Genomic DNA, 14,623 nt, shown 5'->3' with positions numbered 1-14,623 from the left:
TCTGGTCTTTTTCTCAGATTTTAATATCGAGAAGTTCTGCAGACGATCCAGTTGCTGTTGTTATGCCTCTTTAGATGGCGTTAACACACGGGAACTTGGCTTTGGGCTCGAGGAGCATTTATTTACAGACAAACTGCCTGCTGGCAGGTCACCATCATCCTCACACTCTCACTCTCTCACACTCTCACAGAAATTGTGTTCTGTGCTCATTCGGATCCTAAGTGTTAAAATTTAAGGAACAATCCCGGTACATGTTCAATAAAACGGACCCCGTGTTTGACTAGCTTTCCAGGCTAACCCTGCTAGCATGCTGTGATGGACAACAAGTAGTGCCGAGTCAAAACTCACTCAAATTTTTGTGTACTCAGTTTGTGGCATTCAATATCTGTTCAGAAAATCCTGTAAAAGATGAGTGCCAGCTTTGCAGTCTGTTAAAGTGCAGCAGTAGAAACCTGTTTATTATTTGACAAAGTGTCAAGTGAGTTATTTGTCACAAAGTACTTGGAAATCAAAGTATTTTTTTAGTGGAGTGAAACAGTTTTCTATCAGACATGTTTCTGCTTTCTGTTTTCACCCGTTTGTTTCTGTTACAAAGAACTTCATTCGGCCCGTCGCTCTTCTGCTCTCCTCCAGATGGAGTCTCCGGTCTCCACCCCGGCTCCTCCTCCTCTGCACCTCCTCGGCCCCGTCGCCAACAGCAGCGACATCTCGTCTCCCTGTGAGCAGATCATGGTCCGCACGCGCTCGGTGGCGGTGAACACGGCCGACGCCGCGCTGGGAACCGAGCCGGAGTGTCTGGGACCGTGTGAGCCGGGAACCAGCGTCAACCTGGAGGGCATCGTGTGGCAGGAGACGGAGGACGGTGAGACCAGCGACCGCTGACCTGACCCGAGTTACCTGACCCGAGTTACCTGACCACAACCAGCTGAAGGGGAAGAACTACAAATATGTGTTCGGTTCATTCATCTGTTCGGCAGACTTTAGTCCTCATTTGATCGTTTGCTGAAGTTGGATAATTGGATATCGCTGACTCTCAGGACCAATCAAGCTAAATTAGTTCTGTTCATTTCATTGTTAACTTGCAAGTAGAAACCTGCAAATAACAATGATTATCTCATAGAAGTTTCTCATAATCAGTTTGAGATAAACTGTATTTAACTTCCAATAAATTCATTCAAAAATACACAGAAACTGTGGCAGCATCCAGTCTGACAGACAGAATAAGTTCTGAGACGCATCGGCAGCTGAATCTCTACAAGAGTTAACATGCGTGTTGGTTTCCACTGTTGGAGACGGCATCTTCTTAAAACTGGTAAATTATCATTGAATCTGCCGCAAAAGCAGATTTAGGTTTGGAATTGGACGTAGTTTAATTAGACGCGAGTCCTCCGGTCTCGGACCACCAACACAACCGGCAGCGGTCGTGGAGGTCGGAACCAACTGTGAGACGCTCGGATAGAAATCAGTCCAACAGCCGTTTGGATTCAGTTCCCAGTCTGCAGAAAACCTGAATACTATTCAGCTCCGACACCAATGAGCCTCTTATCCAACCTTTAATTTCAGGACACTGTCCTCTTTAGTAAAGACCAGGTCACAGTGACATCAGCTGCTCCTCACTGTTACTTTCTCTGGTTGAAGTGAGCCAACGATTCAGAAGATTGAATCGGCTTCACATCGAGTCTGATTGTTTGCAGCTGAAAAGACGCGTCGCTGTTTAACGTCGCGTCGCTGAATAAATCCACGTTCTGCTCGTAACGTCGTCCCTGCCGAGCAACTTGAAAAATATGTGTGCCGAAGTGAATTGGAGGAAAACTCACTTCCTCAAAGACCCTAAACGGGTCTGAGAGCTGTTGATGTGGAGTTTAACCGTCCGTCCGTCCGTCTGTAGGAATGCTGGTCGTCAACGTCACCTGGAGGAACAAGACGTATGTCGGGACCCTGCTGGACTGCACGAGACACGACTGGGCGCCTCCAAGGTACACAAACACACACACACACACACACACACACACACACACACACACACACACAAAATGTGATAAAACAATCTTTTGATTTAAAGAGCTTGTACGAGGGACGATCAGATGTTCCTGTTGGTTCTGTTGAATGAACAGAAAATAATAATTATCCACTTCAAAGGGAAATGAACAGGACTTGTTTTCCCAGTCAGAAATAAGAACTGAATGTTCTATGACGATAAATATTATTTCACGTTGTGAGATTGCTATAAGTTCGAGCTTTTGTTTTAATTCAAGTCGGGGTTATCTGACAGAAAGCGCTTCACTTAAACATTTCAACTTGAACATTCTCTTTGAGTGAAGCTATAATTTCTGTCATCCCAAAAGAGGGAAATGATAAAATGTTATGTAGTTCATGTAGACCGATTTCGATTTTAAATCAAGATTACAAACTGTATGCATCCATCATGTCCAGGAGACTGGATTCCTTCATTTCTGACCTAATTGACAGCGATCAAACTGGTTTTGTCCAGCAAACACAAGATAATATTAGACGCTCTCTTCATATTATAAAAAATATCGGGAAAACCAAATCAAATGCCGTGTTAGTCAACCAAGATGCTGAAAAAGCTTTTGATTGCGTGAGCTGGGAATATTTGGTTTTGCTGAAAAGTCAATTAACAGTATTAAAGCTCTATATTCTGCCCCGACAGCAAGAATCTAAATAAATGGACGTCTTACTGACCAAATAAAATTGGAAAGATCCACTCGTCAGTGGTGCCCGCTCTCACCAACCCTCTTTGCACTCTACATGGAACCCTTAGCACAAGTAATAACAGAACGCTGTGATATAAAAGGAATTCTGATAAATAATAAGGAACATAAAATGGCATTATACGCCGATGATGTATTACTATACATCCGTGACCCAGATGCCTGCCTCCCTAACCTTTTAGATCTCCTCGACATATTCGGTACATATTCAGGATACAAGTTAAACCTGCAAAAAACTCAAATATTACCATTTAACTACAATCCATCACCCCTTATAAAGCAAAGGATACTCATTAACTGGTCTCAGAAAGCAATCAAATACCTTGGAATTTGGTTAACTCACTGTACTAGTGACTTGTATAAAAAAAAAATTAAAAAAAAAATATGAAATTGTAGTACAGTATAGTTCTTTGGTGTGATAATGGTTACGAGGCTAAGTGGAAGGAGATGGAAAATGAATGCAAAAGTATCCCAGGACGAGCGAAGATCGCAGACCGCAAACTAGTGTTAACTTATCGTGACCACCTGAACCCCATCGTCTCATTTACCCTTCACACCTGGTTTGAAGTTATAAAGCAATTCAATTTGTGGAACCAGTTAAGAAAACTCAGATGGCTTGTATATGATACAGAATTTAAACCCAATAGTATAGATCCTAGACTCAGGTACTGGACAAACCAAGGTATTACTGCCTTCTGCACAATAATGGAGACAAACACATTACAATGTTTTCAGGCATTGAAGGAAAAATACAATTTGGAAAAGTATGATTTTTTTCAGATATTTACAGTTACAGCAGTACTTTTTAAAATAAATTGGGAAACATGAGGTAACTATAGAACCTAACGAAATTAACTGTACGGGCATATATAGGTCGTCCCAAATCAGTAATTTCAGAAGTTTACCAGGGATTTACAAAGGGCAGAGGAACTACCACAACATATATCAAGGAGAGATGGGAGAAAGAACTAGAAGATAAAATACCCAGTCAGCATGGGAGAATATGTGTGAAACCGCGTTTTCTACTTCCTGTTCTATGTATCGGTGTGAATTTGGCTGGGAGAACCTTGTTCGTTTCTTTATTTCCCCTAAAATGAAGACATACTTAACTACAACAGACCATACATGCTGGAGAAATTGCGGGGAGGAAAGTGCAAACCACCACCATATCTTCTGGTGCTGTCCCAAGATACAAATATTCTGGGAAAACATTTGGAGAATTATGCAGCATATTCTTGGGCAGCAGATCCTATTCACACGCAAGCCACTTTATTTGGGCGATCTACCAGAAGGAATAACAGGAAATGACAGGTACCTCCTGGAAATATTAACAGTAGCGGCAACAAAAGCAATCACTTGTAAATGGTTACAACCCGACCCACGTTCAGTAGAAAACTGGACTGACATCATGAAAGAAATCCACGATGTGGAAAGATTGACCTTCCTGCTGAGACTAAGAAAGGACACATTCATAGCAAGGTGGACAAAATGGAGCAAATATTTGTCAGAACAAGGAAATAGGCAGGAGACTTGTCCTCCCTAACCTCACAAGCTTATGGATTTAGTTTGCTGTAGATGCTCATTATCTCTTAAAAAGACAAGTACTCTCTTCAAGCAGGATGCTACTCCAGGTATGGAAGTCTAGATCCAAGTTTAAGAAATGCTGTGTAAAGAACCCTCTGAATATATATTTTTTTCTATCTGTTTGTTGGGCTGAATTTATGTTTGACATGATTGTCTGACGACGTTGTTGTCGTGTTTTATGGTTGTTTTGATGAATTCTTTTTATTTTTACTTATTTATTTGTTTAATCTGTTTTTTCTTTTTGGTCTTTCTTTGTCAGTTGCATGGTTAATTATTTACATTTTGTCTTATTTTTAAGGGATTTGTTTCTTATTGCTGTAAAAATACCTTAATAAAATATTAAGTATAAAAAAAAAACCATTTCAACTTGAACTTCAAACATGAGGTGGAAACCTCGACTGTGACGCTGTTGAAGAGGTTTTCTCTGATCTTCCTCTGCGTGTCTTTCCAGGTTCTGCGAGTCTCCCACCAGCGACGTGGAGATGCGGAGTGGGCGTGGCCGGGGAAAGAGGATGCGTCCCGGCAGCAACACGCCGCTCAACGACAACAGCAACTCCTCGGACAGCAAAGGCAGCAGCAAGACACGCGGCGCCGCCGCCAACAGCAAAGGTCGGCGCGGCAGCCAGACGACGAGCTGCGCCGACGACGCCAAGGCCAGCCCGTCCTCCGCCAAGAGGAAAACCAAACCCGCCTCCGACATCGAACCCACCTCCAGCTCTGAGGACACCAAAGCCTCAAAGCGCATGAGAACTAACTCCACCGGTGCTGGACCTCCTCCCTCCGGAGGTAAAACGGACCCCCTGCCCCCCCCGCAGCTGGACCAGACCTGCTCCTCCCCCGTCCTCATCGACTGCCCCCATCCCAGCTGCAACAAGCGGTACAAGCACATCAACGGGCTGAAGTACCACCAGGCCCGCGCCCATAACGACCACGAGGTCCGATTGGACCAAGATGGAGACAGTGAATATGGAGATGACTCCGCCCTCCATCCTGACCCCGCCTCCTGCAACGGTGCCGCCATCTCCCCGGCCCGCTCCACCACGCCGAAGGGGCGGGGCTTTGACGCTCCCTCCCCTTCGTCGGGCAAGCAGGCATCAAAGGGGAAAAAGAAGGCCGGGGAGGCGGAGCCTGAGGTGACGGACGGCGGCGAGGAAGGGGGATGTTTGACCGACGAGGCCAGCAACGACGGGATGGACGACAGAAAGACCAAGAAAACGGCGTCCGGAGGGAAACCTGATAAAATGAATCAGAAAGGTTTGAAGCCCGCCCGCCCCGCCGCAGGGGGGGTTCCCTCACCCTACTCCCTGCAGGCCTCCTCCCCCGCTCTGGGCTCCGTGGTGCAGTCCGTACCGAAGAGCCCCCAGCTGAAGAGCATCCAGCCCAAACCGCAGCCTCTCACTGACCCCGCCTCCAGCCCCGCCCACGCCAAGGACAAGAAAAAGAAAGACAAGAAGAAGAAGGAGGGGGGGAAGGAGGGGGACAGTCCGAAAGCAGCGGGTAAGGCGGGGAGGCCGGAGGAGGGCAAGAGTCCGTACTCTGACGACGCTTTGCTCAACGGCTCCACGGAAGCTCACCAGAGCCGGCTGGCCAGCATCAAGGCCGAGGCCGACAAGGTCTACAGCTTCTCGGACAACGCGCCCAGCCCGTCCATCGGCGTCGCCAGCAGGATGGAGGCCGGCCTCGCCCCCCCGCTCCACCTCAACCAGAACGGAGCCGACAACACGTCGGTCAAGACCGGCAGCCCCGCCTACTCCGACATCTCCGACGCCGGCGAGGACGGCGAGGGGAAGACGGAGGGGGTCAAGGTGAAGACGGAGCCGGATTCGGGGCCTCGAGAGACCGCCAAGAAGGCGCTGTTTCCCCCTCAAGCCCCCTCCAAGGAGTTACCGTATTACCCCACCTACGACTCCTACTACTCCCCCAGCTACCCCAGCCCGGGGGCGGCGCCGGCAGCTCCGCCCCACGTGGAAGGACTGCAGCTGAACATTAAGAAGGAGGAGGACCTGGAGGTGGCGGAGGAGAGCAAAGTGAAGACGGAGCCTCCGGAGGAGAGGAAGATGGAGCCGAGCCACCAGCAGCCGTCCGTCATCCAGCAGCGCCCCAACATGTACGCCCAGCCGCTCTACTACAACCAGTACTACGTCCCGCCCTACACCTACCCCCCCGACCAGGCTTACCACGCCCACCTGCTGGCCTCCAACCCCGCCTACCGTCAGCAGTACGAGGAGAGGCAGCGGCAGGCGGATAAGAAGGCGGAGGGCAAAGAGCGCGAGGCCTACGGGAAGGAGGAGTGGAAGCAGAAAATGTCGGTGCCCCCCACCCTGTCCCGACCCCCGAGCCTCACCGACCTGGCTGCCAAAGGGGGGCCGAACCCGGCCAAGCCCAAAGAGACAGCCGCCTCAGAACAGGCCAAGTCAGTTATCATGGCGAAGGGGGAGGAGTCAAAGGCCCCCGCCGCCCAGGCCGAAGGTCTAAAGGTGAAGCTGTGTGAAGCAGGGCATCATGGGAAAGAGGAGGCCAAGCCGGGGGTGGAGTCGGGCAGGATGGCTGGCGTAGAGCCCGCCATGTGGTACAGACAGGTAACTACGTCATATGTTGAATATAAGATGTGGCGGTCCGTTCCAGCTGAGTCAGCAAATCACTGCAAAACTTTCAGAAGGAGTTCTTCTGTTCTTCAGCTGACACATTTATAATATATATATATATATATTATATTTATTACACAAATATAACAACACTGGAAACCACTCATCGTAGAGTTTTAGACAAATGTTGAAAAGTAAATCTGATGATCAGGAAGGAATCAATAAAGATTCTACACATTTTCTACAAAATCTCACCGAGCTGTTGCTCGTGTGAAAAAAGAAATGAGTTTAAATCTCCGTCTACAATGAACAATTAAAATTGATTTAATGTCTTTTGTTTTCCTCTTTTGGAGGACAAACTGTTGCATGTTGTCAGAGTGAAGGTCATCTGAACTCGGTAATCTCTCTTTTACACCTTTATACAGTTTAGCAAACAGCAGTGAACACACATTTTCATGTTTAGACTTGTTTCCCTTTGCAGGTTTGGAGTCACGCAGATATCTGAGATTATAAACAGCTGCTCAGAGAAAACGTATCGTAACAGAACAACGAGCACAAAGCTCACCAGTCTCACCGTTTCACGCAACGCAGTTTACCAACTTCCCGTCGTCAGTGATCTTAAAAACGTCTTCTGCTGCGCCTCCACCAGAACCGTTGAGCTGTCACTCAAAATGTCATCTGCCAATGTGCACATACTCCTGAAAAACCCGCTGACCCAGGAGGTAAACTCCCACAGCGCACCAGAAAGTTCTGATCAGAGGGAACTAAACAAAAGGACAAATAACTAATATCAAGAAAAAGACCAACAGTTTACACAATTATACACACAGTTGGTTTGCAAGTTTTACTTTACAGTTTTTTGCTTAAGTGAGTTTTATTCTCTCAAATTCTTATTTTTGTTTGTTTTGAAAGAGTGAGTCCATCTTTTAAAAAAAAATACATTTTAGGTAGATTAGCAATAAAAGCATTTTTAGTTTTTTATGATATGATCTCTATTCACCAGATAATTTCCGGCTCCTGAGATGTTTCTGTTTCACCATCTCCTCGTTTGAACTGTGACGTGTTTAACAGCTCTGATAAACCCGATGGAGACGTAGAAGTCTCAGTTTATTCAACAACTTCAGTGTTTCTAATCTGCACGTCAGCAGTGAGACGTTCGTCCTCGCGGTTCGGTTCGTCCTCACGGTCCTCGGCCACATGTCTTCTTCTCTGCAGGAACCGGACTCCCGCCTGTGGCCCTACGTCTACCCCAGCAAATACTCCGAAACCCCCAAACCGCAGGAGGAGGACCGGTGGAAGGACGAGAGGGAGCGGGAGCGAGATAAGAAAGGCCGGGAGGAGCGGCAGTGGCCGAAGGAGGGGCTTCAGAAAGAGGAGGCGAAGGAGGGGGCGGAGGGCAGGACGCCGCTGCCCCCGGAGGAGCACCGAGGGGTCGGGAAGGAGGTCCGGCCCCCCCACATGCAGTTCCCCTCGCCCCTGGCCCAGCACCAGAGCTACATGCCCTACATGCACGGACCTTACGCCTACAGCCAGGGCTTCGAGCCGGGCCACCCCGGGTACCGAGGCATGCCCTCCGTCATGATGCAGAACTACCCAGGTAGGAGGAGAGGTCACCTCGTTCGGCTCTACGTCGTTCGGCTCTCTCTTTGAGCAATAAACCAACTTCCTAAAGGATCCCATTCAGGAGTCGAGCAGTTGTTAAAAAGTTGAGAAAAGTGCATCCAGTTTTCAGCCGTATTAATCGCTCCCTCCAGGATTTTTGTTGTGATTGTTGTTTAAAAATGTTTGTTTTTTCAGAGGATTACTCAAAAATTGCGACGTAAGTAGCAGAGTTGTAAGTGAGGTTTTATTTGCGTAAAATTGCAGGAATTAGAAAAAAGTGATTTAAAAAAAAAACAAGTTAGCATTACCTGATAAAGGAATAAATCTGTAATCACTTCCTGTGATAATAATCCTGCTGCACATCACAGAAATAGTTTAGTTCTAATCAGTTTTTATTTATCTACTGAATAAAAGGTCCTATAAGCTGCATATGTTTCCAGAACAGATCGTCTGACTGGAATATAGAAACAAGGACTACATCAGCCTTTCAAAATAAGAGCTTTAGATGCTGTTTAATTCATGTTCATTCAACACATAGACCTGCTGGATGAAACAAACAAAGAGACGTCTCTGACAACTGGACGTGTGGAGAAAACTCATTTAACATCCAGTAATATGGAATCACTTCCTTTGATCACAAACATTTAATCACTTCCTTTGATCATAAACATTTAATCACTTCCTTTGATCACAAACATTTAATCACTTCCTTTGATCATAAACATTTAATCACTTCCTTTGATCACAAAGACCACGTTTCACTTCCTGTTTCTCCTCTTGTTCCGGTGGACAGAGTTTTATTTGGTGATGAAAACAGGAGCAGAGACTTTAAAATAAATTGCAAGCTCCTGCAAGTATTGTGCAGATTGTATGAATTGGTGTTGATGAGTGATTTCCTGGAGGGACTGATGAAGGTGTGCCGACTCAGCAGGTTGATAATCAGACTTGGTGGTTTAAAAGCTTCACGTTCCTCCCGTCGACGCTCAGACGGTTGAACTCTGACTTCTCGTCCTCAGGCTCGTACCTGCCGCCCGGTTACTCCTTCGCCGCCTACGGAGGGAAGATGCAGTCGGGGGAGGACGGGGAGAAACCCTCCAGGTCCAGTCCCAACGTGAAGCCGCCGAACGAGGCCAAAGCTCTGGAGCTGCTGCAGCAGCACGCCAGCCATTACAAAAGCAAATCCCCGTCCATCCCGGACAACAAGACCCCGCACGAGCGGGACAGAGAGAGGGAGCGGGAGGGCGAGCGGCCGCGGGCCTCACCCTCCCAGCGCATCCTGCCGTCCCATCATCACCTGGGATACCCTCTGCTGTCGGGACAGTACGACCTGTCCTACGCCTCAGGTGAGACTTCACAAGGACGACACCTGTTTGTTGTTTGTTGTTTGTTGTTTGCTTCAGAGACTCGAGATTCCAGTTGCAGGTTCGTGTTCAGCGGTTTGTTCGTCGTGAAAACGCTGCAGGAGAGTTTATTCGGTTCATCAGGAATTCTCACGACTCGGCACTATTTCATCCGAGTGTAGAGACGCTGCGTTCAGCTTCAGAACCAGCAGACTTCAGTTCAGGAGAACATCTGCTTTTCTTCTGTTCAAACTGCCTGCAAAAATCTGATTTGTCGTCTCCACATTTCATTTAAAAAAGTCTGAACAGCAAAACGAACCCACATGAAATGTGATTCTGATCCAGAACCACATCTGGAGGTTTGAAATGTGAATCCAGTCAGATTTCTACCGATGCGTCTCAGTCCGGACGCTCTGCTGGCTCAGATCGGATTTCTTGCGTCGCACGGTGATGATGTCATTTTTCAGAGACAGAATGAGCAGAATCGATACCGAGATATCAGGACGACGACAACAACGGTCCACGAAATAAACCGTCTGCCACAACTTCCGTGTTGAAAAGTCGCTGCTAACACGCTGCTAACACGCTGTCGATGAGGTGCCACTAAACCATATCGATCCATTCTTTAATTAAATGTTTTATTCGTCACCTCCTGGTTTAAACTGAGGACTAGAAGGTAAAAGCCGACCAGCTGATGGGGACGGTGTCATATTTCTAACAGATGTTCCTCGTCCACACATTTTACAGTCTGTGGACGTAGCACTGATGCATTCTGGGTAATACGTCCAAACGTTCCTTCTTGCAGGCCTCTCCTCCTCAGCCATCGTAGCCAGTCAGCAAGCGTCCGCCCCGTCCATGTACCCCCCCGCACGGAGGTGAGAACGGTAAGACACACACACCTTCATTTTACATTAACATACGCGCACACTCCTGCACACTCCTGCACACTCCTACACACTCCTGCACACTCCTACACACTCCTGCACACTCCTGCACACTCATACACACTCCTGCACACTCCTGCACACTCCTACACACTCCTGCACACTCTGCACACACCTGCATGTTACATGATTATATTCATATTTATTTACGTTTATTTACATGTTTATTTACATGTTTATTCACATGTTTATTTACATGTTTATTCACGTTTATTTACATGTTTATTTACATGTTTATTCACGTTTATTTACATGTTTATTTACATGTTTATTCACATGTTTATTTACATGTTTATTCACGTTTATTTACATGTTTATTCACACGTTTATTCACACGTTTATTTACATGTTTATTTACATGTTTATTCACATGTTTATTCACATGTTTATTCACATTTATTCACATGTTTATTCACATGTTTATTTACGCCCCAACACAACTCAACCGATCACGTTGGCACGAAACACGTTAAAATAAGTCTGATTCAGATTTTGCTGCCATTTTGAAGAACTGTGAATTTAAATGTTTTCAACATTTGGAGCTTCAAAATGTCCCAAAATCATCCGGAGAGGAAATGATGTGATTGTGTTTTGAATGAAAAGGACCCCGTGTGGGTTTTAAAAGTCTAAAACGAACTCGTTGCGAGGCCAGCTGTGCTGCAGTGGAGCACAACAAATAAATGAAGTAAACGTTGTTTATGCTGCCGTCAGCACGTATAAACGGTCGTAAACAGGAAGTGTCGGGAACTATTGATCTGCTGCCAATAAACCACAGAAGAAGAAGAAGAGGACGAGACGACATCCTGAAAAAAGCTTGCGGTCTTTTCTTCTGAGGTTTTTAATATCAAATTAAAAATGTGCATGAACATTGATGATGAGATTTAATATGAATATGTAACACGAACACAGCAGCTGAATTAAACACAATGAGTCATGACGTGTTGAACCAGCAGCAGGTCTTCCAATCACGTCCTGTCTCCTCCTGCAGGCACACCTGATTGGCTGACCTCCACCCTTCTGAGTCATGTGACCGGATCACATGAAGAGGCATCTGTTGTAACATCAGTTCAATGGTGTTTTGTGCATGTTTGATATCTTCTGCCTGGATGTCCGGCCGGCCGCTGCGTCCCTCGCTGGACCGGACCGGCCCGGAGGGGATTGAAGCCTTGGTTCTGCTGGTTCTGCTGGTCCTGGCGGTACCGGGCGGGTACCGGTGGCGCTGAGGCGAGCAGGCTGCAAAGGTCCGTGCTCACAGACTGAGGACCGAGTGGACCTGGTGGGCGGAGACACACAAAGGTGCTGACGGAGCTGTTTGGGACGTAAGACGGAGCAGCTGGTGTTATGGTGGGGGGAGGGGGCGGGGCCTCTCTGCAGTGAGGAGGAGACGGACGCTCCCCCGTCTGTCACGTCGGTGTCGTTTTATAGCACGCGGTCATCTCACCAGTTTTTTTAATTTCATCCTCATGTCAGCGTTGTCCTTTAACCCCAAGACTTTATCTGCAGCGACCTTTGACCTCTCTGGGAAGCAGCGACTTCGGCTCCGGCCTCCACCGGACATCCCGTCACACCTCCACCCGGCCTCGTAGAAAATAAAACAAACACTGTGGACAGAGGAGGACGAACCAATCAGAGGACGGCGTCGGGATGACCGACCGACTGACTGACAGGCAGGAAGTGGAGCGGCCTCAGGCTCCGCCTCCTCAGTGTGTTGCTGTAATGTACTCTGTGTATATGTGTGTGTGTGTGTGTGTGTGTGTGTGTGTGTGTGTATGTGTTGGGGTGTGTGTGTGTGTGTTGGGGTGTGTGTGTGTAAATACTGTACAGAGGAATTATTTTAAGAGCCTGTTGGAGGATGTTGGATTTCCTACTCTTCTTTTTGTCTGGTAGCCTCTGCCTCTGTTTTTCTACTGTTGTTGATCTGATATTAAACCTGTCGCTGGTGGAACGGCGCTCGACCTCCGCGTCTTCATTCATCCCCGAAACATGGAGCCAAATCTACCGCTGCTTCTTCCACCGCTGACCTGCAGCATCTGTTCCCTTTCAAAATAAAAGTTTAAAATAAGCACGTTTGTCATAAAACAACCAGATTTCTGTTTTCAGCATTTGACATGTTGTCGTTGTCCGTTTCCACTTTAATATCGATTTAAATGATTTGCAAATCATCCGTTTTTAATCACATTTTACACTTCAACTTTTTCTAAACTAGAAGTAACAAACCACGTTTTCCAGCTTCAGATTGGAGCTTCTTGTGATGTAACGTGACACTAATGAAAGCTGCGTTACTTTGAGCGTCGTCGGTGCGGTTTGTTTGGTCACTGAGGATTTTGTTTAAAGCCGCTCGGACTTCTTCACAGCTTTAAGAAGCTGAGAAGAAAACATTTGAAATATCCGTTTGCACCAAGAACACAAGTTGCTGCAGTTCATGTTCAGTCCTTCCACCTCTTTGGTGTCTGGAGCTTAAATTATAATATTAATAAAGTCATCAGGTCCTGAAGATGAATTTGTTTTATGACGTTCCCATCAGCCTCCTGCTAAACATCAATAGCAGCTTTTATGTATAAGTTTAACCTTCAGCGGTTTTTTATACATTTCGGAGCTTCTCATAAAGGATCATGAAATGTTTGGACACATGCCAAACAGTAAGATGAACATACACTTTCTTGTTTACATCATTTAATTTAAAGTAGACCAGATAGAAATATATATACAAGGCTCATAAATGATAATAAAAAGCTTTTTTTTTTTTGTCAGATACAGTCCAAGAAAAAACATGAATAAATTTAACTTAATAAACAATAAATGACACGCTGCCTGTAAATGTTCAGTATTTCCAGTGAACACTAGTTTCTGGATCAGATTCACAAACATCTCGACAGCCCGACATGTCCTGATGTAATGTTGTTGTCCAGCCGCCAGGAGGCGCTGCTGCTCTGTTAACTTTCACTGAAATCACAAACTTCTGAGCATAAATTCATTCAACAGTAATTTCAGATCAAATCCGTTTCATTTGTGTATCACCGGGAACATGTAGGCTGAATGTACAAAACTGTATGTGACCACTGCATTTCCCAGAATGCCTTTAGACAACCTGTGGAAATTCATCATAGTGGGAAAAGAGATGAAGGCTTCAATAACCGACGGATGACGTCACTGCCGGTTGCTGCTCGAGTCTTCCTGATTAAACCTGAGCTTCATTTGAAATCTACAAACCTGTGATTTGTTCTTGTGGATTTGAAATGAAAACATTATAAACGTAATCAAAGTTCTATTGAAGAACATTTAATGAAAGTTTGACAATAATCAGCGTCGCCTGCTTTTGGGAGGTTTTCCAGTTTAAATGTATTTTTTAGGACTTTTCAGCGTTCTTGCACATTTTACAATATTTGTTAAAAAATATTTTACTTATTTCATCAAAGAAATATAATTTATTACACGATTACTTTTTAAGTAGTTGCATTCATGGTGACATTTTGAACAGGGTAACTAGTAATCTGTAACTTATTACACTTTCAAAGTAAACTATAGATTTAGTTTTATAAGGTTATGACCTTCACAACAGTTTGTATATTTCATGTTATTGCACGTGTTCAACAAACCAACTCAAAATAAACAATTATTAATAATTTAGGAATGTTTATTTTTTTTTAAGAAAAATGCCACTAATAAAAAATAAAAAAAACAACCTTTCCTGTGAGGAAAGCGGCACCACAGCGCCCTCTGTTGGCCCCGCCGGGACTACCAGCTCATCAGGACGGTACCGGTTGTTGTGAATATAACGGAGTAACTTCTGTTGAAGAAGTGATCCTCCACTGACACGAGAGCACGAGACCGTCAAC

The 14,623-nt window shown here is 45.8% G+C and overlaps 1 protein-coding gene across 6 annotated transcripts in view; it reads left to right on the top strand.

Moving 5' to 3' along the window:
- Positions 1-12,736, top strand: part of znf609a (zinc finger protein 609a) — a 34,147-nt gene extending 21,411 nt beyond the window's left edge. For 5 of the 6 annotated variants that reach the window (XM_069162321.1, XM_069162317.1, XM_069162324.1 and 2 more), the window contains 7 exons: positions 634-862; positions 1,889-1,976; positions 4,768-6,895; positions 8,117-8,498; positions 9,520-9,846; positions 10,649-10,718; positions 11,776-12,736. In XM_069162321.1, coding sequence (XP_069018422.1) covers positions 634-862; positions 1,889-1,976; positions 4,768-6,895; positions 8,117-8,498; positions 9,520-9,846; positions 10,649-10,718; positions 11,776-11,785 — 3,234 coding nt within the window. In that variant the 3' untranslated portion in view covers positions 11,786-12,736. Of the gene's footprint in view, positions 1-633; positions 863-1,888; positions 1,977-4,767; positions 6,896-8,116; positions 8,499-9,519; positions 9,847-10,648; positions 10,728-11,775 lie in introns of all 6 variants that reach the window. The other variant, XM_069162323.1, reaches the window with a different exon arrangement.
- Positions 12,737-14,623: the final 1,887 nt, after the last annotated feature.

The sequence above is a fragment of the Embiotoca jacksoni genome, unplaced genomic scaffold, assembly GCF_022577435.1.
Source record: "Embiotoca jacksoni isolate LCO1_2020_lvr unplaced genomic scaffold, fEmbJac1.0.p SCAF_3, whole genome shotgun sequence".
NCBI lineage: Eukaryota > Metazoa > Chordata > Actinopteri > Embiotocidae > Embiotoca > Embiotoca jacksoni.
This window is presented reverse-complemented; position numbering and strand designations above follow the sequence as displayed.